At 45.9% G+C, this 22,159-nt stretch overlaps 3 protein-coding genes across 3 annotated transcripts; 2 read left to right on the top strand and 1 right to left on the bottom strand.

Annotated features, from left to right (window-relative positions):
* Window positions 1–4,186: 4,186 nt before the first annotated feature.
* Window positions 4,187–5,543, bottom strand: PtA15_11A631 (uncharacterized protein; the record flags this gene model as incomplete). The annotated part of the gene is made up of 2 exons (XM_053161560.1): window positions 4,187–4,195; window positions 4,287–5,543. 2 exons carry the CDS (start codon window positions 5,541–5,543, stop codon window positions 4,187–4,189), a joined length of 1,266 nt encoding a protein of 421 aa, XP_053025494.1.
* Window positions 5,544–14,367: 8,824 nt separating this feature from the next.
* Window positions 14,368–15,394, top strand: PtA15_11A632 (uncharacterized protein; the record flags this gene model as incomplete). Its single annotated transcript, XM_053161561.1, has 2 exons — window positions 14,368–14,918; window positions 14,992–15,394. The coding sequence occupies 2 exons, from the start codon at window positions 14,368–14,370 to the stop codon at window positions 15,392–15,394; spliced, it is 954 nt and encodes a 317-aa protein (XP_053025495.1).
* Window positions 15,395–16,523: 1,129 nt separating this feature from the next.
* On the top strand, window positions 16,524–16,982 carry PtA15_11A633 (uncharacterized protein; the record flags this gene model as incomplete). Its single annotated transcript, XM_053161562.1, has 2 exons — window positions 16,524–16,656; window positions 16,921–16,982. The coding sequence occupies 2 exons, from the start codon at window positions 16,524–16,526 to the stop codon at window positions 16,980–16,982; spliced, it is 195 nt and encodes a 64-aa protein (XP_053025496.1).
* Between the last annotated feature and the right edge of the window lie 5,177 nt (window positions 16,983–22,159).

The raw sequence follows: 22,159 nt of genomic DNA on the forward strand, positions 1-22,159 counted from the left end.
TGAGTGAGTGTGAGTGAGTATGAGTGAGTGTGAGTGAGTATGAGTGAGTGTGAGTGAGTGTGAGTGAGTATGAGTGAGTATGAGTGAGTGTGAGTGGTACAAGAGGGGCAAAGAGAGCCCAGTATTTATAGTAAACAAATGCTGCTGAGGAATTACTCCTCAGCGTACTTTCTTATTAGAAAGTCCTCATCAAAAGGACAGGAGAGAAAAGTAGCTATACTTTTCTCCTCCTTGCAGGAATGCTTCATTCCCATGGAAATTCCTCATCAAAAGGACAGGAAGAAAAGTAGTTATACTTTTCTCCTCCTTGCAGGAATGCTCCACTCCTCTGGTGCATTTCTTTTCTTATTGCTTTCTGCACTGTGATGAGCAGCTGTAGCAAGGGACAGCTGAGCATGCTTGTCAGCAGGAAGCTGAGCATACTTGGCAGCAGGAAGCTGAGGATACTTGTCAGTAGAAACTTCAGCAGTGAGAGCACTGCTGATCCTTTTCCCTTCTACAGGGATTACACCTTCAACAACTGTCTCTCCAAGCTAGGCCTATATTGTAATTCATCCCAACCATTAGCTTCAGAAATTGATCTCCACTGTTCCGTTTTTACTAAAAGTCAAATCAATTTTCTAGGTAGTTGTGTGGCTCTGTCTAGATAAAACAGAAATAAGTAGAGAGAACAGAATGGACAGCTGAACTAGCTCAGAGAGAAATTCAGTTGAGGTAGGGCCTGCTGAGCTAGGAATTAAGGGGAGGAGGCATCTGATTTGGGTCTTGTGAAAGGTTTATGAAACCCAAGGTGCAGGGGTCTTACAACCTCTTGGGACAAAATAACCTGTAGGGCTCTAAGTCATCCCCAGGGGGAGGCACCCAGTAAACTTAGGCACATTTTGCAGTTTGAAGTTGTTTTTCCAAAAAAACAAAAAAAAAGGAGGGGGGGGGGCAATGCACTTGTATTATTTTTTTTGAAACCTTGTAAATTTAACTTGGGTAACCCCTGTTATTGAATTTTACAAGGTGATTTTGCAAGCTGATTTACTATTTCAAGATTTGCCTTGTAAACTTCAAGTTTTTGCTGAAAATGTGCAATTTTGAAAGCTCATTTTCTTACAAGGTCACCCCTGTGAAATTACACATGGAAAATCTGAGGTGGAAATTTACAAGGTCTTTTTTGCAAGGACTTTCCATTACAAGGTCAAGATTTAGAAAACTCCTTGTAAAATTACACATCACCCCCTCAATGTGTAATTTTACAAGGCCTTGTACCTTGTAAAACACACCTTGTAAAATTCAATACCCCCATTTTCTTCTGGTCATTGGTGTTAGAATTTGAAACCAAATGTTGCCTTCTGAGGATGTGAGGAGAAGCTTTTGAAAGAGGAGCTTGAGGAAGCCTTTTTTAGATGTGTAGATTCTAAAACAATTGTGTCCTGTAGAGTTGAGACATGTAGTTCTCTTATCAAGTTGTTGTATTCATCTGTCACAAGTGTGAGAGGTGAGCTTGGTTTCTAGTCTTTTCTGATGTCATTGGTAATAAATTATTGAGTCAGAGGACATTATTTTGTTGACCACCCTCAAGAATTCATCAAGAGAATCAAGTCCCCAGCTCCTCTTTCATCATGAGGAAGAGCAGCTTGCAATATCCTGGATCTACACAAGTGAACAACCCAAATTTGCCACAAACCAGTCAGGCAAGACATTCTTTTGCAAGATTGAGTCTCACTTCAACACCCACTTCAAGGCTCACTATTGGGAAAGACAAGGATATTGAAAACAACAATACAAAAGAAGTCCTGATGATTATGAGTTGTGATCTTGTGCTTTATAGTATTGTTTGATGGCTCAAGAATGATCCCGCTGTCTTGCATCTATCATGCAATCAATTGGTCTCTCTCTCTCTCCTCTCTTGTATCTATCTTGTGATTGATTGATTGATCTCTCTCCTCTCTTGTTGATTGATCTCTCTCTCCTTTGTAGTTTGGCTTCTCTCTTTGCTTGCAACAATTCAATTCATGTGTAACCAATAACTACTACACAAGAAATGAATGAGATAACAATGAAACCAAGAGAGAAAGGAGATAAAAATAAAAATAAATGAGACTGGCAATGAAAGCTAATTAATCCATCTCATTGCCACTTAGCAACCAATTATATATCTTGAGGTCTTCACGCAACCCTGCAATGCAATTGTGGAGAACAATCTCCCTGGGTTTGGGGATTGTATTTCTGGGTACAGATTGGGATGCTTGGAGTTCTAGGAGGGAACAAACGCATTCTTCCTCCTCAAGGTCCCAGATGTAATGAAGTAGGTGGTTGTTGGGATCCAATGTTGATGGTTTAAAGTTATGTTTCCAAGGGGACCAGATGGTACAAGGGTGGTGGCAGGCTTGGTATGTAAATATGTGTTAGCTATCAATTCAATACTGGCTGGCAAGGGTGGAAAATTTCTCTAGCTAAGCTACTGAGCCTCACAGGACTTTCTGGCTACCTAAAGATTTACCTAGACAGTGGTAGATGCTCTAACTCCTTTCAAGATGAATGATAAACCTGATGAATAATACAACTCTTGACAACAACAAAGACTGGTTTAGACTCTCACACACCTGTGATAACGCAGTAATGGTTTGGGTGAAGGACACACACAAAGAGGTTTTATATTAGTCTCTTTATTTACGGGTCTGAATATATTGTTGTAAAAACGTATTCATATTTCATTTATACTACATTGATGCTAAACTTTAAAGATGAAATGATAACTTTGATGAATAATATGACTCTTGACAACAACAAAGACTGGTTTAGACTCTCACACACCTAACAACAAAAACATAGAAAAAATATGAATAAATGTTAGAAATGACAAGGAAACAATGAGGATATGATTTGGAGTGATTAATGAGGCATACCTGCAATGACACAGGAATGGTTTGGGTGAAGGAAGCGCACAAAGAGGTTTTAGATCTGTAATGTGATAGGAAAGAAAGATGAAGATGGAAAAAAAAGTGGAATGAGAACGGAATTGGTTTTTAATCCTGAAGTTATTTTGTTGTTGAATTGGATATTTGGGGGAGGAATCTTTTACTCACTAGTCTCTTTCTTCACGGGTTTGATATTGTTGTAAACCCGTGAAGAAAAAGACCAGCAGCTTTGGTGTGGGTTGTGTCTGGTTTTGTCGTTGAGGGGTAAGATGGGTTATGTTTAGATACAGTTTGAATTGGATGTTTTTGCTGCATATTCAGATTTTGATGTTGAGTTTCAGTATTCTATGAATATGCATTTTCAACAGTATATGCTGCTGAGTTTGGAGGAAATCAATTAAAATAAAACTTATGACTCCCTTTTACTCTAATACTCAGGCCCCAATTATAAACAGAAATTTGAGTTGTTTTTTGAAATGAACCAAAAAGAATTTTGAAACAAAAATGAAATCAAAATGATGAAATTATGTTGATTTCAAAAATATCTTGGGCAAGCTCAGTCCACACAAAAGGGTGCACATATAAACATAAGTGCATCCCTGAACAAGTAGCCTGCCAGAGTGGGTAGGCAATGGCAAGATGTCTGTCACACAGGCCAGCACCGCTGGAATACAGCTCCAGGACCGGACCTTGAACCAGATGCTCTGCTGGCCCAGGATGATTCCTTGTGTGAGTACATACATGTTCCTTGCTTGCCAAAGACCTTGGCAAGCAGGTCAGATTATATACTGGAACTACCTGAATTGTCTGTTTGGACCAGTCAGCCCAACAAGTCCTTGGAGCCGCCTGTCCAAGCAGTTCTTGGACATGGCCATCACCAATTGGCCCATCTGCTTGGACAGGCAAGTCCAACCTCTTGTTGGACCACCATATCCCAGAACTTCTTGGATAGGTCAGCTAGAGGAGTTGTTGGACATGCTGGTCTGAGAAGTACCCATTTGCAACCTCTGCTGACCCAGTACAGAAATTTGAATGGGGAGTGTCTGAGGCACCAGTAGCCCAGGAACAGGCGTACTCCCACTTCAAAAGTTTGATTCCTCAAATTTTGGATTTCAAGTTCAAACACACCTCCCAGGTGCGTTTGAAAATTTTTGAAGCATTTTTGAAATGAAAATAAAACAAAACAAAGTTGGTTTTGATTTCAAAACCATGTCAAAAATATCTCAAAATATTATTTGTAATTGGGGCCTTAAATCCTGGAAGGAAATCAAAACTTATCATAAATTCTGTGTTTGAAGAGGCAAAATGTTAATTTGCTAGCATGCTTGAGTTGGTATTATGAGAAAACACAAGGAAAGATTGAAATCTTCGACTGACCATGATGAGTGGCAGTTGACAATGATCGATGTAAACAACTTTCACCCCAAGAGCGTCACAAGCATCAAGGAACTTTTGGGGTGCCGAATAATCCGAGCGAGCTTCCATGAAAACGAGTTTTTTCAACTGGGGGAGATTTGCAAGCGGATTCCCGACGAACTTGGCCTCGCAGTCCTCGAAGGCTGACTGAGCATCAATGGCTAGAACCTCGATTGGAGCCTGGGTGAAGATATCCCGGCTAAGGTAATTGGTGATTGAATTCGCCCAAAAGCCAACTGCAAAAACTCGTAGTTTGGTGAACTTGAGGTCAAGACTATCACTTAAAATGTGGGAGGATGAAACGTTAAGACCTTCTAAGGTCTCTTTCATGTACTCATACACCCGTCGAAGGCGAAAGGGTTCCAAACCCAAACTGATAATTTGCTGATCGGCTATTGCATCGTAATCGAGACCGTGCGCAGCATAGAAAACGGAAGTTTCTTCAGGTGGACCACTACCGTTAGCTATAATTGAAAGCGCTTTGAGACTTGATTTGAATGCCATGACGAGGCGTAGCATGTGTGTTGGTTGTTGCACTATCATATTGAGGCCCAGATGAGTGATTGCTGGATATCGCTTGTCTTTCCAAAGACCGGGTTCAGGTACTTCGGGCAGTGCAAGCTGGATGTCCAAAACTAGTGAATTTACGCCTTGAGTTGCCACCATCAAGTCGTTAAAGATTTCCGGGTGGGTTGAAGGCCACAGTTGGTCCCCCGAGGGAGTGCTTGAGATATCTATGTGAAGATCACGTAGATTTTCAATCCGGCCAATGGCTGCCATGTCTTCGAGGTAAAGCGAGGGATAGTCGACGAATTGCAGATCCAGCGTGATGATCGTGTCAGAAAATAGGTCGATCAAGTATTGGAGAATCTCCGAATCCATCATGTCTTGTTGTCCTGCGTTCGGGGGAGGATGGACTGCCCAGATACGGTCGATGACCAAGTGTTGACATCTAGCTCGTGGAAGAGAGGGTGGCCGACCGTATATGTGCCTGACAAAGGCTTCTGTTCGATCAGCGCTACTGAATTTCAATCCGCGGTAGAGATGATGTTCATATAGCCATTCCGCCCATTGTCGACAAACCAGTCGCAAGCAAGCCGCTGTACTGCTGGCAAGGGCATTCGGATAGGTCACATGCAGCCATTGGGTGGGTGTCGTGATCAGGTGTTTGTATATCAGCTCGATTGTTTCCCTCGGAAGATCTAGAATAGTTGGCATTCCTGTTCCAAGTCAATCATGTTTGTCAGTCCTGCTTGAGGGAACAACCGTTGATGCGGATAAGTATCAAGATATGGCGTACTCAATGGTTCTTGGAATGATTGGCCTGGTTACTTCCTGTCGAAAACCTCAACACTCGACAACTGCATACGGGAGTCCAAATATTGTGCGATTGCTGGTGAGAGAATTCTAATAGCCGAGGCAGGGGCAGAGACGAACTTAACACTGCAAGCTCCTGCTCCTGCTCCTGCGGGCACGCGTGCAGCTTTGGCTGGTCGCGAAGCGACCCTCACTTAACACAAGTCCCCCCTTTGGACCCTGGTACAGCCTGGGCTGGCGCGGAGCGTCCTTGCGCGAATTCTCATGAACTTTGGGACGTTTACGTGGCACCTACCACACCCAGCCAATAATAGTATTGCCTGAGACAACTTCCCCAGGGCTTTGGCATAGCACCCCGATGCCTATCAAGGGGCGGCCAGATGGCGCAAACAGTTGAGCACACTGGCCTTGCGCCTCTGTAAGGCGCAGAATTGGCGACCTAGGCTGCAGGCAGGCAGGCAACCAGGGGACGCCCTGGTTGCGCGGCTGCATGACCGGTGCAATTGGGTGCCGTCAACAGTTGGTGCCAGTGGCACCAGAGGATGCCGCCCTAACCATAATGCCTCGGTGGCAACCCGCTGAGGCGTCCAGCTGATGCCATGACCAGGACCCGCCACCATAGTGCACATGCTGACGCCTCCTGGGCTTGGGTGGACCAAGGGGTGTATCATGGTGACACCACCGTGACTACGCTAGAGTCCTGTAACACCCACCTGGTGCATGTACATACAGCAAAAGCAAAAGAGCTTGCAGTCCGGCAGGCCCAATTTTGGAATCTGAGCCACTGCCCTTCAAGCCTGTATAGGTCCTGTATGTCAAGCTGCATACAGGAATATCATTGGAAGAAAAATGCTATTTCCTTCATTATTGACATTGGGGTATTGAGGGTTGCACCATTGGAATCCTGGTGCAATTTTACCCCTATCAACCCCTTCGCCAGGACCAAGCACCTCACCCAACAGTTGGCCCAACACGCAACTCAAGCTCAACCAGTTGCCCAGAGGCAATGTGACATCCTGTACAGTGGAGCTGTACAGGTGTAGGGCTGAAATGCAGCAGGCAATTTTCAGCCTCCCGCACCCGCAAGCTTTTTGCTTTTGCTGTACAACTCCTGCATCAGGCTAACTTAACACAAGTCCCTTCCTTCCGAGGAGGCGTGAAGCGCCTCCAAAGGAGGGACTTGAATATAATGTCCCAAATTGCATCAGGTGGGTGCAGGGGCTCTTCCAAATTTGCCCGGGTGTCTAACTTGACACAAGTCCCCCCTGGTGGGAGGCTTGCTGTGGCTGGCTGCAAAGCGGCCCCTCCTGCAGGGAGGGACTTGTGCACAAAGTCAAAATTTTGGCTGAGAAAGAAATCACCAATGGCTGGAGGAAAAATACTTAGCATCTCCCAGCCTCCCCCTCAGCTCCTGTGGACCTGCCCCAGAGCCAAATTACACTTCTCGATCTCAGCTTTCAAATGGTGGTGGTCTCATCTCCCCAATCCTTATCATTTTTGCTGTACTAATGTTTTTAAAATAAAAAAACACAAAGAAATGTAAACCAAGGAATTAGAACCATCATGCCTTGTGGATATTGGATTCACAAGCCTACAGATATCTGCAGATCCTACACCTGTAGCCACCCAATTGTTACAGATAGGATATTCAATTGTGCATATTATCAGAAAATCCAAAATTAGATCTTCAGAGCAATTGAATATGCTTCAGGATTCCTTTGAACTTCAAAATGGATTCCTTCAATCAGTTTTGGAGTTTATGCCTCAAAAACTTGGGTGAGGGTGCCCATCAGTACTGCCAAAAAAACTGTCTATTCAGTTTTTCTTGTACATATGTTGCTGATTTTTAACTTCTGTTTTTGTGTTTTTAGGATTGAAAATCCTTCCTTTGTCTGCCAGCCTGCAGACATTATTCATAAGCCTCTCCTACAGAGAGCCCTCCGGGCGGGGTCCCGCTGTGGAACTTCTACGCAGGGCGTGATCTGAGCTTGGAAGGGAAATGTAGAAGTCACGGATAATGACAGGCTACACGGGTGCTTGAAGGGCTGCCTTCCTTGAATAAGCTTCTGGGAGAATGTACACTAAGAATTTATAGTGTGGCGCAATCTTTAGAAATATTCTTAATTCTATCTGACTCTGAACCCTAATTACCTGTGTTCAGTGCGCAAGAGATGAGGAATGTTATATGTAAGGGATGTAATGAGGAATTTTATATGTAAGTGATGTAAAGAGGATTGTTATATGTAAGGGATGAAGAGGAGGAATGTTATATGTAGGTGATGTAAAGAGTAATGTTATATGTAAGTGATGTAAAGAGGATTGTTATATGTAAGTGTTGTGAAGAGAATTGTTATATGTAAGTGTTGTAAAGAGAATTGTTATATGTATGAAATTTATCTGTGTCAAAGGGGCAAGTTATATAATTCAATCAATATTTCAAAATATTATAATTCAACTATTTATATCAAGTGATGAGTGCTAGTAATCTACAATATTACTATCAAGTGCAAACATGAGGAAAAGAAAACAGGAAGGGGCAGAAGAGACCTCCTTTTATAGTAAATAAACTTGTCTGAGACTAGAAATATGTAGCTGAAAGCTTCTTCTACTATGTGATGTGTACAGTTGTGTGAAATACAAAAGAGCTTGGTATTTTACTATCTAAGTAGGAATTTCTTTTCACAGAAGAGTGTATCAGATGTGATTTTACTCTGAGAGTGGAAAATATTCTAAGATCTACTGTGTATCTACTGTATATCTACTCTTATATGGAAAATACATCTATGAGCTGTTTCTTAGAGGTGATTCTTGGATGCTACTATGAGATGTGTTACATGCCTGGTACTTATGTAAAGAAATGTTACCAGTTTTCTGGGTGTGAAAATAATTGTGAAAGACATGTGAAATTTAATATGGAGGTTATTTGTACTGTATATGTTTTGTATGTAGTTTATACTGTACTTTAATATTAAAATCTACGTCTTTTGTATTTTCTTGCTGGTTGATTGATCTCACCACACCACGGAACCTCCGTTCAAGAGGCTTAGTTAAGCTAGCCCGGGTGTGTACAGTGGGCTAACAAATGTTTTTGGCTCCACATTTTTGAATGCAGAAGCTCAGGACACAGCCAGTCATGAGTGGAAAATAAGTTCCCAAGAATGATCATGAAATAAAAAAAGTAAAAATGAAAAAATGGAAAAATGAAAAATGTGGAAATTTTCTAGATTCTTGCAAGTTTCTCAGAATTTTCATAATTGCTGGTGAAACCAAGGAGGAAAAATTGGAGTGCAAAGTAGGGCATGCAAAAAGAATGATAAAAAATGAAAAAATTTGAAACCATTGCCAATGATTTTTATTGGATCAAATAAATTGAGTCAAATTAGTCAAGGGTGAAGGTGCTGCGCTTCAAAAAGCGCTGCGGTTTTGGTGGACTCCTTGACCCGGCCAAATCTGCCTTGCGCGGCGGCATAGACTGGGTGTTTGTGTATGTGGTGGTGGAGGTCTGGTCGGCTGGGGGTGTTCATCATTGGCAGGACTCCCCGGGCGAGCCAGAAAAGGGCTGTGGGAGTAGGTAACTCTGGGGGCTGCTGCTGCTGCTGGCTGGGTGTGTGATCCGGGCGTGCTGGCAGTAGAGGTGATGGTGGTGCTGGTTAAGTCGGGGTTAATCAGGGTTTACCTTGCCACAAGGGGACTTTGTTGTTTTTTTTGGGTAAAGCAAAGGAAACCTAACCGGGTGGAGCCATTTGATAGTGATGAGACCCACAATGCACCATGGCCGCGCTACAAGCATATGTAAAAGCATAAGCGGAGCAGCTGGGGAATCAGCATCACATAAATTGAGAAGTGTGGCTTCCACGGCACACAATAGCTACTCTTGTGGACTCCACCGCAAATAAATTGACTCGCGGGGAGTCCACTGAAGTTTTCTTGTTGGAGCGACAAGGATCTGAGACCCCTGTCCATTTCCAACAGGGAGCCCACAATTGCCGGGGGCACGGTGAATTCCATGTTGGTTTCACCAATCTGGTGTCACCCGTTGGATCCACACTGCCTCGCGGTAAGAAGTCCCCCCAGCGTGTATTGATGCCCTAATGTTTGGGCTAAGTTAAAGATTTAGCAGAATGCGCATTAGCCCCATTATTGATGTGCTAATTACTGTGCTAATCTGAATAATTAGTGTTCATCCCGCTAAACTGGCATGTAGCAATGTTTGAGCGGGTGTAGCGGCTTTGGCGCTAAAATACAGCTATTTTTAGCGTTAGCGCCTTCAAAAGGCTAAACTACACGGAGGAGGGAAATGGTGTAGCAAGGGTGTCGCTACGCTACGCGCTACATGTAGCACTGACCGCTATTGCTAACTGCCCAGATTATTAGCGTTAGCGCTACACTACTTTTTTAGTGGCGCTAATTACATTTAGCGTAACAGTTGCATTGTTTCTCTGGCTTATCATTTATGGTAGCTGCTGTAGGCTGTGTTGAAAGCATTGGCGGCTTTTTTCTGTGCTCAAGCTCAACATATAAAATTTCATTTGAGAAAAGAATCTTGGCAAACATTTAACAGGAAAAACATTGGAAGAAGACCTAATGTGATATACTTACCTAGTTCCTCCATGTCAGTGAGCTCGCGAGGGCCTGATGTAATAGGCTGGCTGGTGCTAGGGGCTTCTGTCTTGGTGAGACTAATCAGATCGTTGACCAGAACAATCCAACCAGAGTCTGAATCATCCAAGGGAGGTGGCCTGTTGGTGTTTGATTGGTTGGCTGGTGTTGTAATCAGTGAGCAGCTTACGGTGTGCGGGGTGTACATTACGGATTTGTGCGCAGTGTGCTTTACGGACTCGGACTATGACGTCAACGTTGTGGACGCACTGCGAACGCTTCAATTCTAGAGCGCTGTTGACCGTCCTTTGTCAATTCCAGTTTACCACTCTTTCTTTTTCTTCCTCATCTCGACACCTATCTCTCAACCTGCAAGACATCTCAAATCATCAATTTTCTTGAGGTCATCTGTCTAGGCAGCTCAATAATAGGTTCTTATTCTCTTCATCATTATCCTTGTTGACCATGTATTCCATCATCTAACCTTATCTTATTTTATTAGCCATGAAACCTAGTGTGTGGTGATGGTTTCCTGTTCTGTTCTCATCTTATCTTTTGTTCCTGTTTCTTTTAAGGTAAAAACCATTCTTTTTGTATTTACATTTTTATTTGTTTTTCCTGAAATTTATTTCTTTTAAGCCTGATTTTATCAGCTGGTGCAATTGAATGTGATGGAGACTTTTGTAAAGTTTCCTTTCAATTTTGAGGTGTTTGATTCATTGTTGATGGGGGATGGTGGAGCGGGGGAATGATATCAAGATATGGTGGATATGATTATGATATGGTGTACCCGCACCCCCTACTCTAGTTTGATGCAGCACAGTTGTACAGTACGGATGTCCCTGCAGCATACCCTGTGAGTACCCGGGTACCTAGCTTCATTTTCCCCAAAATCCCGCACCCAGACCCATATACTGCACCCGCCCGCAGGTACCCAACACTATGTATTGGGTAACGGCCCACAGGTGCCAGGTACCCGCCCACAGGTCCTTGTGGAGATCTTTATTTATTTCTACATTGGCAATCCTCCCCAGGAAAGAGTTCACTGCCTTGCCAAACTTGTTGAAACACAGCAGAGAAAGTGGATTGGAGAACAAACCTTTTTAATTGAGAAGACTTGGTGGCAGATGAATTGCAGATCAAGTGACACATTTGGAAACAGGCAGAGCTCTGCAAGAAATTGGCTTGGCCATTTGATACCATGGCTGAAAAGTGCTGCAAATGATCCTATATGGCGCAGGAAATGGAGGAGCGGAACTCAGTACTTTCTTCCTTTGAAATGTTGAGGTTTCTTTCTCTTGTGTTCTCTCTGCTTCCAACCTTCACTTCCCTGTCACACTCTGTGACATCTCATGTAGTGTAGTCTAGTCACCTGGGGCAGCAGACGTGGAAGGTCTTTTCCTCATCCTTCCACGAACTCACCCGCTACGCTGTTCTGCTGCTCCAGGTGAGTTTTCTTCTCTTTCTCTTTTCTCTCATGTTTCTCTTTGTTCTCTCTTTGTTTGTTTTCTCTTTGTCATTGCAATGAATCATCCTTCCACAAACTCACCCGCTACGCTGTTCTGCTGCTCCAGTTGATTCATCTCATCATGAAATCCTACTTGCAAATTTGTCCATTCATATTCATAATGCAGCCATATTAATATTCAAATACATATTACAGAAGTTTCAGAAATTGATGGGAAAGGGATCACATATTTTCCTCACCTAGTCAATTTTACTGAAGTTTCCACTTCTGTCAAACTTTGACTGTGCAGAAACAGCACATCATTGATACTTGGCCCCACCAGAATTCTCAGATTTAAGGTTTTACCACATTTTTTCAACCTCAGTCCCCTTATTGACAGCACTCCTGACATGTTGTGAGGTCAATTGACCCTAAAACTGTTGGTTTTATATGATCTCTACAATTCATTTTGCCTCAAAACTGGATCACTATGAATAAGAATGAGTGATTTGGTTAAGTTTGGATATCAAACTGATGAGATTGAATTTTTGAGGAAAATTTGTGACCCCTTGAGCCTTCATTATTGAAACTGCTGTAATTATCCCTCTGCAGATAATTTTTGACAAATTTAAGACTCAAGTCTCAGCAAGTCTTGCAAAACTGTACCTCTTGAGGAAACTTTCAGTACTTATCAGGCATGGCTTCATGTAAATATCAATGCAGACTGTCAGAGCAACCATACTGAATAGGTTCCATCTGTAGCAGACTGGAAATAAATATTGCAAAAAAAGAAAAACACAAGGTAGTGTTATCCACCCCTCTTAGATTTTATTGGCTACCAAATTTTTCACCCAAATTACACTCTCAAGAGTATAATTTGTGGAGATGGTTTCCTTTTCAATGCTCCTAACAGTTAAGCATCCTATTCAATATTTTCAGTTCCACTTGATGGAAGTCAATTCAAAGACTTACACCCAATGTGGAGTCTTTTCACAGCCACTTTTTGGAGGGATCTTAGGGGCTGAATTTTCCCTGAGAAATACTCAACAACCCTCTTGCTTGACAGGTCCAAAAATAACAGGGACCTCTTTTAGTCACTCCTCCCCAATTTTTGCCCACGTACAGCCACCAAATTCAGTTGGGCTAACTCTGAATAGTGCACCATCTGAACAGAATGGATGTGTAAGTGTGACCCATCTTATTGTCTTTGATCATAATATTAAACCTCCCTTTAGCCTTGACCTGATGAGTTTCTGGGAATGTTGTGTATGTATGGAGAATCAGAAGACTGAGATCAGAATTAGGATTGATCACGATGATGCAGAAAGAAGCCCAACTTCACCAACTTTGGGAACTTACATTCTTCAAAAACCAACTGATCCCACATCAAGCAGTACAGCTACCACAACAAAATCCATCCCAATTGCAGATCCTCCAAAAGCAGACGGCCGGTGTCAAGCTGCTAGTCAACCCAACCAAAAAACGGAGGAATGTTCGATATGCTTACTAGACCTCGTCATGGAAGTGCCGTTACCAGAGAAACAAGCTGCGCTACCAGGGAAACAAGCTGCGTTACCAGAGAAACAAGCTGCGTTACCAGTTAAAGAAGCTCGGCTACACAGTAAACAAGCTCCCTTGCAAGAAGGTAGTCCGTTTACTTGCGACCACATGTTTCACCCCCAATGTATTAATTCATGGCAAACCGCTGGCATAAATAACCTTTGCCCGCTCTGTCGTGCGCCATTGATCAATGCCCCATCAATTCTCTTCCAGGTCCACCCCAGGTTCCGGCGAGAAATGCAGGTTTTCAAAATCCCAGGCAAATGGACATGCAAGCAGTTCGTCAACAAGCTGGCAACAGGGAAGTCTACGACAACACTTTTGGTACCAGGCCATTCGAATACGAGTCTTTCTCCAAATTTCTACGAAATGTGTTTGCACTAGATAGCGGCAAACCTAAAGTTATACTTTGCCGTTTTTCTGCTTTAGCTCTTGCCGTGGTTATTGTGATTTGCTGTATAATTTCTGTAGCTTAGCATTCAAGGCACAAACTTAGCAAAGTCCCTCAAGAATTTGGGCCTCCGGAGGGTAGACTGAACTTGCAAAGCAAGCCTCTGCAGGTGGGACTTACACTGTACCTCCCCACATTGGTACAGCAAGAATGCCACTTTGATTATTTTTTTCATCCAGTTATGTTCACATCTGGTGAAAAGGTGTGGTGTTTGAGGGCTTTTAGCATCCTCTGAGAGAAAGCTACCCAAGAAAACAGCCACCAATTGTGCACACAAGCTGCCACGTGCAGTGGTCAATTTAACCAGTGCTTATAAATCCAGCTGTTTGTGTTTTTTTTTTCTGGAATTTCTGTGGGTGCAACGGTGAAAGTGCTACGCTATGCTACAAAAAGCGCGCTTTTTGAGTAGCACAGCGCCCCTGTGCTACTGCGCGCGCTAATATAGCGGGACCATAGCGCAGAGCGCTATGCTAGCTATCAAAGCTTTATTACCCTACCGGGGCTGGGTCGGGTATCCCCGTATGGCACGGGTCCACATGCGAAGATCTACATATTATTCGCAGCCAGTCCCGCGTAGGAAACAAACACCCACTGAATCCGAATCCGATCCTCTCGACACCCACAAGAACAGCTTGGCGTGAACACAGCCCTTCTTCGAAATCCCCAGGATGAGCGACGAACACGATGAAGGATCGTACATAGACGAAGACGAGGAGGAAGAGGAAGGAATGACGAGCTCGGAGTTCCAGGCGAGCTCTTATCTACGGTTCGGCGAGCCGATGCGAGCCGGAGAAGATATGATCGTGAGCGACGAGCCCGCAGAGGGGGTCGGTCGGGAGGAGGGGACGAGGGAGATGTCGGAGTTCGGCGAGGAGGAGCTGGACAGTTTGGCGGAGGCGTCTGAGGACGAGGTGGTCCGGCGGGCGCTGGACATCCTCGGCCTGGACGCCGACGGCCGGGTCTTGCCGCTCTCGGCCGACCAGGAGCTGCTCCTCCAGTCCCTCTGGGCCAAGCCTGGCGCTACCGACCTCCGCTCCGGCCTCGCCCCGGCCTCCGCCAAACCGCTCGACCCCGACTCGGCGCTGGCCCCTCCCTGGCTCCGCAGCCTCCGCCACTCCGTCCTCTTCACGCCCCCCTCAGACCCTCAGGAGGAAGAACACCTGGTCAACGCGATCAAGAAGAATCTCGGCTCGATCGTCAACAACCTTTCTGAAGACCAGTTGAGTGTTTTTTCTTTTACATGTTCATCATCATCATGTTTGCTCACCTCCTGCTGCTCTCTCCTACCACAGATGGCGATATCCGCCTCCGCCGTCCTTCTTACCCTCGACGAGCTGTTCGGCGACTCGTGCGAATCTCGAAGGCCTCGAAGGCGGCCATTCGACGAGCCACGAACACGAAGCCTACCTGCAACGGGAGTTCAACCCTCTCTCCCTCGTCTCCTCGCTCCCGGGCGATGCGCTCTCCGAGTTGGCCCAGCCGCCGCGCCAGCTCTGGCTGGGGGAGGATGAGGACGACGGGCTGGACTCCGAGGCCAGCCTGATCGACCTCCTCAACGCCTCTCCCGCCCTCCCCGATTCTGCAAACCACTCCCATCTCTCCCCCACTTGGCCTGTCCCCCGCCGCTCAAACACGCGACATGCCCAGAGTAGCTCCTTGGCTAAGCAAGTCAGCCGCTTGGGGATGACTGAATAATAATCTTGACCCACATAAGACACTGTAATTATGTATCCCTCTTGGTCCTCAACAAGAACTGTACCACATGTTTCAACAAGTAAAAATACACCAGAGAGAAGTTATACTGAAAAAGAGTCACTTGGCCTGGTTTTGCTCGGAAAACTAGTGATTCAAAGCTCAAGCCAAAATTGGGTAGGCCCCGTTTCGTTTGGGACCAGTGGTGACATAGACATAACGGCGTGTGGACAACAGGGCATGGAAGGCGCGGATGTCGAGTGCTGGATTGTTCCGAGAAATAAGCAAGAGTGGTATGTATTGCTAATTCCAGCACTGTGCAATATTTACTCACGCCCCCAACAAAGCATACTTGAGTTTGATTCCGTCTAAAAAGTGACTGAGTAGACTCAGTCCCTCTGGGGCTGGCTGAGGTTGAGTTAAAGAGTGCATTTCTCTTCCCCAGCAACTCAACAGACCGGCTGCAGCCTCCACTGCATCTGCAAGTCCTCCATCGGCCTTGCCAGGACGGCGATCCCGGCCTGGGCGGGTGAGCTTGGACTTGCCTCCCCGCTCGGCTCGGTCACCGGCTGGCTCGAGCCGATTGCAGGCTTCCTCTGCTCGAATCCACGCTAGCCCTCGTCGAGTCCGGGCTATCTCTCGCGGCCCACAAGCTAACTCTCGGCGATCATTCCCTCCGTCTCTGGCCCCGTTAGCGGTGCCGACGACCTCAGCCGCGCCATCGCCTCCTCGCCGCCACAACATCTCCTTCCCTGAGTCGGCATCAACATACCGCCTTCCAATTCCCCTTCTCCACCGCCCTCGCCATTGGCATATCGCTCTTCTTCGATCTCACCCACAGGCACGCACCGCCGTGCCTTCTCCATTGGTTCCCCGCCAGGCCCCCTTGTGCGCTCTCCAACTGCATCCCCGGCACGCACGGTCGTGCCCTCTCGTCTGATTTCCCCGGCACGCACTGTCGTGCCTTCTCCTCGGCTTTCCCCGGCACGCACTGCCGTGCCTTCTGCAGCGGTTGCCCCGGCACGGACTGTCGTACCCGCTCAGCCACCGGCTGCGAATGTTGAGCAGACGTCATCTCGGCAAATTGCGCTTGAACCCAGCACCAACCGGGCCGAGGAGGAGAGTGGTCAGAATGCAGCGCGAAGCACCTCGGATGCCGCGAGCCGCTCGGGCTGCCAAACCCGATCGAAGCGGCGAAGAGAAGCCGGAGCCCCCCCGGGCCCTGCCATCAAGCGTCTTGAGGCTGCCCGCCCAGCAGCGAAGGGGTGAGGGAAAACCACAGTGAAAGGACAGCCGAAGAGGCGAGCCGCTGTGGATGAGGCTCCGGGAAGCAGCCCAATTAAGGCCAAGCAGGAGTAAAAGAATTGGTACAACTGAAAGTGTTTATTGCTTGTTAGAGCTGTAACTACAAGTGCCTAAGTAATAAGTTGTAATAGAGCTAAGGCTGAATATACCTGAAAGCAGAACAAGGGCTGCCCGGGCTGCTGGGCTGATTGGGGGTGTTTTGGTTTTAAACGAGGAAAGGAAAGTGGTGAAGATGGGATGTCCGGCGATCCAAGCGAGATATGCGATCCTGTGCAACCAGCATTGATCCTCACTTATTCAGCTTTCTTTCCTTTCTTGGTTGGTTGTTCTGCTGCTAGACTCACGGGTGTGGGCCGGCTATCTGAATAGCTTGGTTTTGTTCTGACGGAATAAGTCCGCTGGGTCTTGAGCTGCTTAACAAACAAGGTTCGTCTGAGTTAGCTTGGAGCTTATTTCTATGTTTTGATGGAGAAATCCACTGGGCTTACGGGTAGCTGTTGCTTCCGTGATCCTGTTGAGCAGGTCTGAGTTGGTCTGGGGTCCAAGACGTTCCGCGAGCGTTCTTTAACAAAAGAAGGTTCAGTCAGTCTCTGTAGAAGATCTGCTATCACCTGGCTCGGGACGTACAAGGTTTTGGAGCTTGTTTGCTCTTCTTGCTGGGCTTTGATCTTTAGAGTTCTCTCTGATTCTGCTTGCGCAATCGACGGAGCGATATGCTTTAGGCCTCGTTTGGCACCGATATAATCAGTGAAATAATCACGAGCAATATAATCTATGACATGCTGATTATTACACCCAAAATAAAAATTAAATTAATATATCGCTAGCGTTTGTCAGTACATGCGGAATAATTATTATGTACACTTCACCACGGTCCGACGCAGATTGTACACCTTTGGGATGACCATTCCAAAAAGTCATCCCTGCCAGGAACTTCTCCCTCTCGATGACCACTCAACCGGTCGTCGAAAACAAAAACAGGAAACTTGACCTCTTTAAGTTGGTCTCTGGTGGATTTCACCCTTTCAATGACCGGTCAACCGGTCATCAAAAGGTTGAAGTCCTCTTGATTGATCTCAATGACCAGTCAAAGAGATCAACCGGTTGATCTCTGTGACCGGTCAAACAAGCCATCAAGAGGCTTTGGGATGGTCTGTTCAAACCGTCATCCAGAGGAGCCCAACCTCTCAATGACCGGTTGAATGTTCATCAAGAAGGAATATACAACACCTGGATGACTTGTGTGACCCGTCATCCATTAGAAGGTGTATGTATCCTCCTTCTCAATGACCGGTGTGGTGGTCTAAATGGTAGTCAGCTTCAGATCCAAACTTCAAGATTAATCCTCAAGACCTCAAGACTTCCAATCTCTCAAGATTCACTCTGCAATACTCAAGACTCAGAGTCCATCTCCACCTCTCCTCATTTTAACCTCCTCAATTCTTTTCCCTTCTCCCCTACTCCTTTCCCTTTCTTGGTCCTAACACAGAATTCTGTGGGTTTATTTATGATTTGTCTTTGTGTCGTTTCTTTCATCTTTTTCTCTTCTTTCTTACCTCTTGGTTGTTCTCATGCAGTTCTCCTTTTTGTTTGATTCATCCTTGTGTCTGGTTGTGTTTTGTTCCTGTTCCTGTTCCTGTTTCATTTTTGTGTTGTGTTTTCTTTTTTTTCCTCTCTCTGTTGTCTTTTGTGGGTGTGCGCGCACGGCGCGCAAGGAGATGATGACATGCTTGTGACAGGCCTCCAGGAATCCAAGTTCCCAGCGAACTTGGAGGACAGGAGGCCATAGCATCCTGTTCTGATCCAAGTCAGGGCTTATTGATAATATTGATCTTTTTCCGAGTCCCATCCCAGAGTTCATCAAAACAACAAGAATCCTTTCCTCAAATCCCTTCTCAACAACACAACCGCCGCCAAGGATCCAAACCCCGGCGAAACATCTCAAAACCACTTCCCCAAACGCTATCAACCCGAATCCCTACGGCTCATCCAGACCATCCGTGAGGGCAGCTCCCAGAGCACCTTTTCCCCTCCCAGCGCTGCCGCCGGCCTAGCACCGAGCGGAGCTCCATACCGGTTGACTGGTCATTGAGATCATCGAGAGGTGGTGTACACATTGAGCACCGGTCAATCCTCTCCATGACCGGTGGAGAGGGTGTATGATATGTATGTGTGTGCCGGGTCTGGGCTGCCGATATATCAAGGGGTAGTAATGTAATTACAGGAAATTGGATATATCGCTCCGCCAAACACCATCGGTATTTCACCAATATAATCTGTGAAATATATTGCTGATTATATTGGTGCCAAACAGGGCCTTAGCTGACTGTGCCTGGGTTAGGTCTTGGACTGGGTTGCGAAAGGGCTTACCTTTCTTTGCAACTGGGTCTATGTTTTGGCTTAGGCGCGCTAGCTTCCTCGCAGGCTGCTGCAACGCTTTGTCTGTATTCCTACAAGGAGAAGGAAGTCGCCCGCCGGCAATCAAAGGTGAAGGGAAAAGCTCCAGCCAAACGGCAGACAAAGAAGAGCCCAGCTGTCAATCCAGCTCCCCCGCACGCAGCCAGCACCAGTTGGCCTGGGAAGCCCACAGAGGCCCGTACGAAGGACACGCGGCTCAGCCAGCGTTGTTGAGACACATATATGCTTATATTTAGTACATTGTATGCTTCAACCAAACACGGCCATTCTTGTGTTTAGTCTACACTAGATTGGCGCCTGGAGTTTGATCCTTAGTGAATCAGAACAATATTTTCTCACTCCCAAAGTGTCACTTGCCTGTCAGCAGTGAGCTTTGGTTTTTTTCCCTTGTCCCTTGAAACAAGCGTTGGGTTGGCGTAAGGCGGGCCGTCCGGCAGGCAGAGAAGGCAAGCAGAAAGCCGCCACCAACATGAAGAAGACTGAGGCCGAACCTGCATGCAGGCCAAGGACCAGTTGGGCGGCGGACAGCACTGGAAACGGGGGTTGGATCTCACCTCCTTTGGAGCACTTCACCCAATCTAACCCTGTCAAAGAATATGGAGGATAAATACAACCTGAGAGCATCCGCATCCGTTGCTAAGTTAGTCTGGACTAACTAGCTTGGATTACAGTTGCAGTAAGCTAATCCAAGTGGCCGAACGCATTGGTGTACACAGCGGGGGTACTTCCTGCCACACCTGTTCGTGGAACCAACGACAGGAGGGTAATCCGTAGGACCAACAAGGATTGGCTCGGTAGCCCCTTGGTAAGCCCGTCGGTTCCACAAAACGCTTTTTTTCCACGTGGAACCAATGGGGTTCACACTTTTCCCCGTCGGTTCCACGATGTGCCTTCCTGGCACGCGTGGAGACCACATCAGCTTGTTGCTCATGTCGGTTCCACAGCATTTTTTTTTTTTACTTCCAGCCAGGACCACCACAGGCTGCTCCTGAGGTTTTGAAAGTCCAAGAATGCTGGATTTTTAAGAGAGGAAAAAAAAATTGAAAAAAAAACTTAACAAAAAAACCAATTGCAAACCATCGTTTGGGGGGTTCATCATGCGTAAAGCGCTACCCTCAACAATGTGACACTACGGGCAAATAGGTGTCATTGCGGCCCACAGCGTCACCTGACGTTGCATTTGGGATTGCGGCCGCAGTGACTGTGCCTACTTGCGCAGTCACGTGGGCTTGCAACAACAGGGTGATGCTGCATCCCGCAGCGACAGCTACATGCCTGTAGCGTGAAATGGTCGAGTTGTGTGCACCTGTGGACCTTGTAATACATACCCTGTAGCCTAGCTCAGACGCACAGCTGAGCTAAGCTAGAGGGCTATCCCCCGCTTCATTTTGCCAACCGCGCGGACCACTTGACCTCACAGCCTCCCGGCCCACTTTCCCCCCCAAGTCCACTCATCCACCACTTATGTAGACACTGTGTCACTGATGTTCCTGCTTCAATCTCACCATTGGGAACTCCATCTCCTCTCCACCCATCCAATACAAGCCATCTCCATCCCCACCGCGTCCCACCTGAGCCCAGAATAATTCAATATGAGTGGGTACCTCAATCTGTCTATTGAGATCAAAGAACATTCAAAAGGCACCTTTCACCTCCTTTTCTTGACCAATTGGAATCAAAATCTTCCCAAAGCTTAGTTCATTATAATTGCTTCCGAGTATTATCTGCACTCTGTTCAGCAATGAAACACTCTAAATTGTGTTGAAGTGTCCTGCAAGGTGTGACATACAAAAAATAGAAAGTGGTGTAACGGAAAAAAAAGAAGATTGATGCAGTGAGAGGCCAATTGAGAAAATACATCAATGAAAAAGGACCAATGGTAAAGGATTGATGAAGAAAAAAATCAACAAAGAAAAGGGTTGATGAAGGGAAAAGGTAAAAAAATATATAAAGAAATAAATTGTTTTTGATCCCCGCTAGTTGGCTGCTGTACCCCCTGTGTCATTGTTATTTCCCTTCATCAAATTCACATCACCGTCCTCTGCCTCCTCTCCATCCTCAGCATTGTCCAGAAATGCTTGTTCTTGAAGTGCCTCATCAGCCTTGTCACCCACAGGCGGCACGTCATCAGAAGTCAAGTTATCTAAACCCATATTTGTGCCAAGGGATCAAACTAAGTCAAACCATGCATGTGAGCTACCTGGCAAGCGGCTCTTGCCCCACAGCCAGTCAACATCCTTCACCCATACACGCATCAATTCTTCATGTTCTGAAAGCTGCATAAGCAACTCACACATGAGCACTTGTTGCCCGCTTTGAGTATCAAAAGTGCCAACTCGTGCTGGTGTAACTACCTCATTAGAACCAGGTGGAAGATTTTCTGCAGAAAAAGGACCATCAGTACTAGTTAAAACAACCAAAAAATTCAGGCCTACGTATTCGGGTTGCAAGATCCAGAAGCAAGTTATGGTATTCCACTGCCCATGTCATTGCCCGGCCTAATTCTTGGGCAATGAGATCCAGCTCCTCTTCTGCTCGATCAACCATTAGAGATGCCCTTATCCCAACCCGCACGTCCAACGAAATGGCCCAAGGGGCCTGCAAATGATAAAAGTGTGCCTCGCTCCAAAAGGCATCATCCAGCTCCATGCTGACAAACAAATCCCAGGTTAGGAGTTGATATGATGGATCGGCCAACACATTTGGGTCAAATTTCATCAGGTACAATCTGTTCTGCTTGTTGAACTTTGCAATCAGTTTAACAACTGTGCCTTTCCGTTTTTTGATAGACTCAAATATTTTTTCCTTCAACTTTGTCCTGATGCGTCTGCCTCATGTACGTGATTCTATAATGGGCTGTTGAACCCCCATTATCTCAACAGCTTTCGCGTATAAAGATCGTTTAACACCCCAAACTAGAAGCTTCATTTTCTCTTTTTCAACTGCAAGACAATATCAACCTCCATGTGGAATGTTTTTTGAATGTATCAGGGAGCAGAAAGACTTACCATTGGTGCCCAACCCAGCATACTCTATCCCCAACTG

The sequence above is a fragment of the Puccinia triticina genome, chromosome 11A (assembly GCF_026914185.1).
Source record: "Puccinia triticina chromosome 11A, complete sequence".
Classification (NCBI taxonomy): Eukaryota; Fungi; Basidiomycota; class Pucciniomycetes; order Pucciniales; family Pucciniaceae; genus Puccinia; species Puccinia triticina.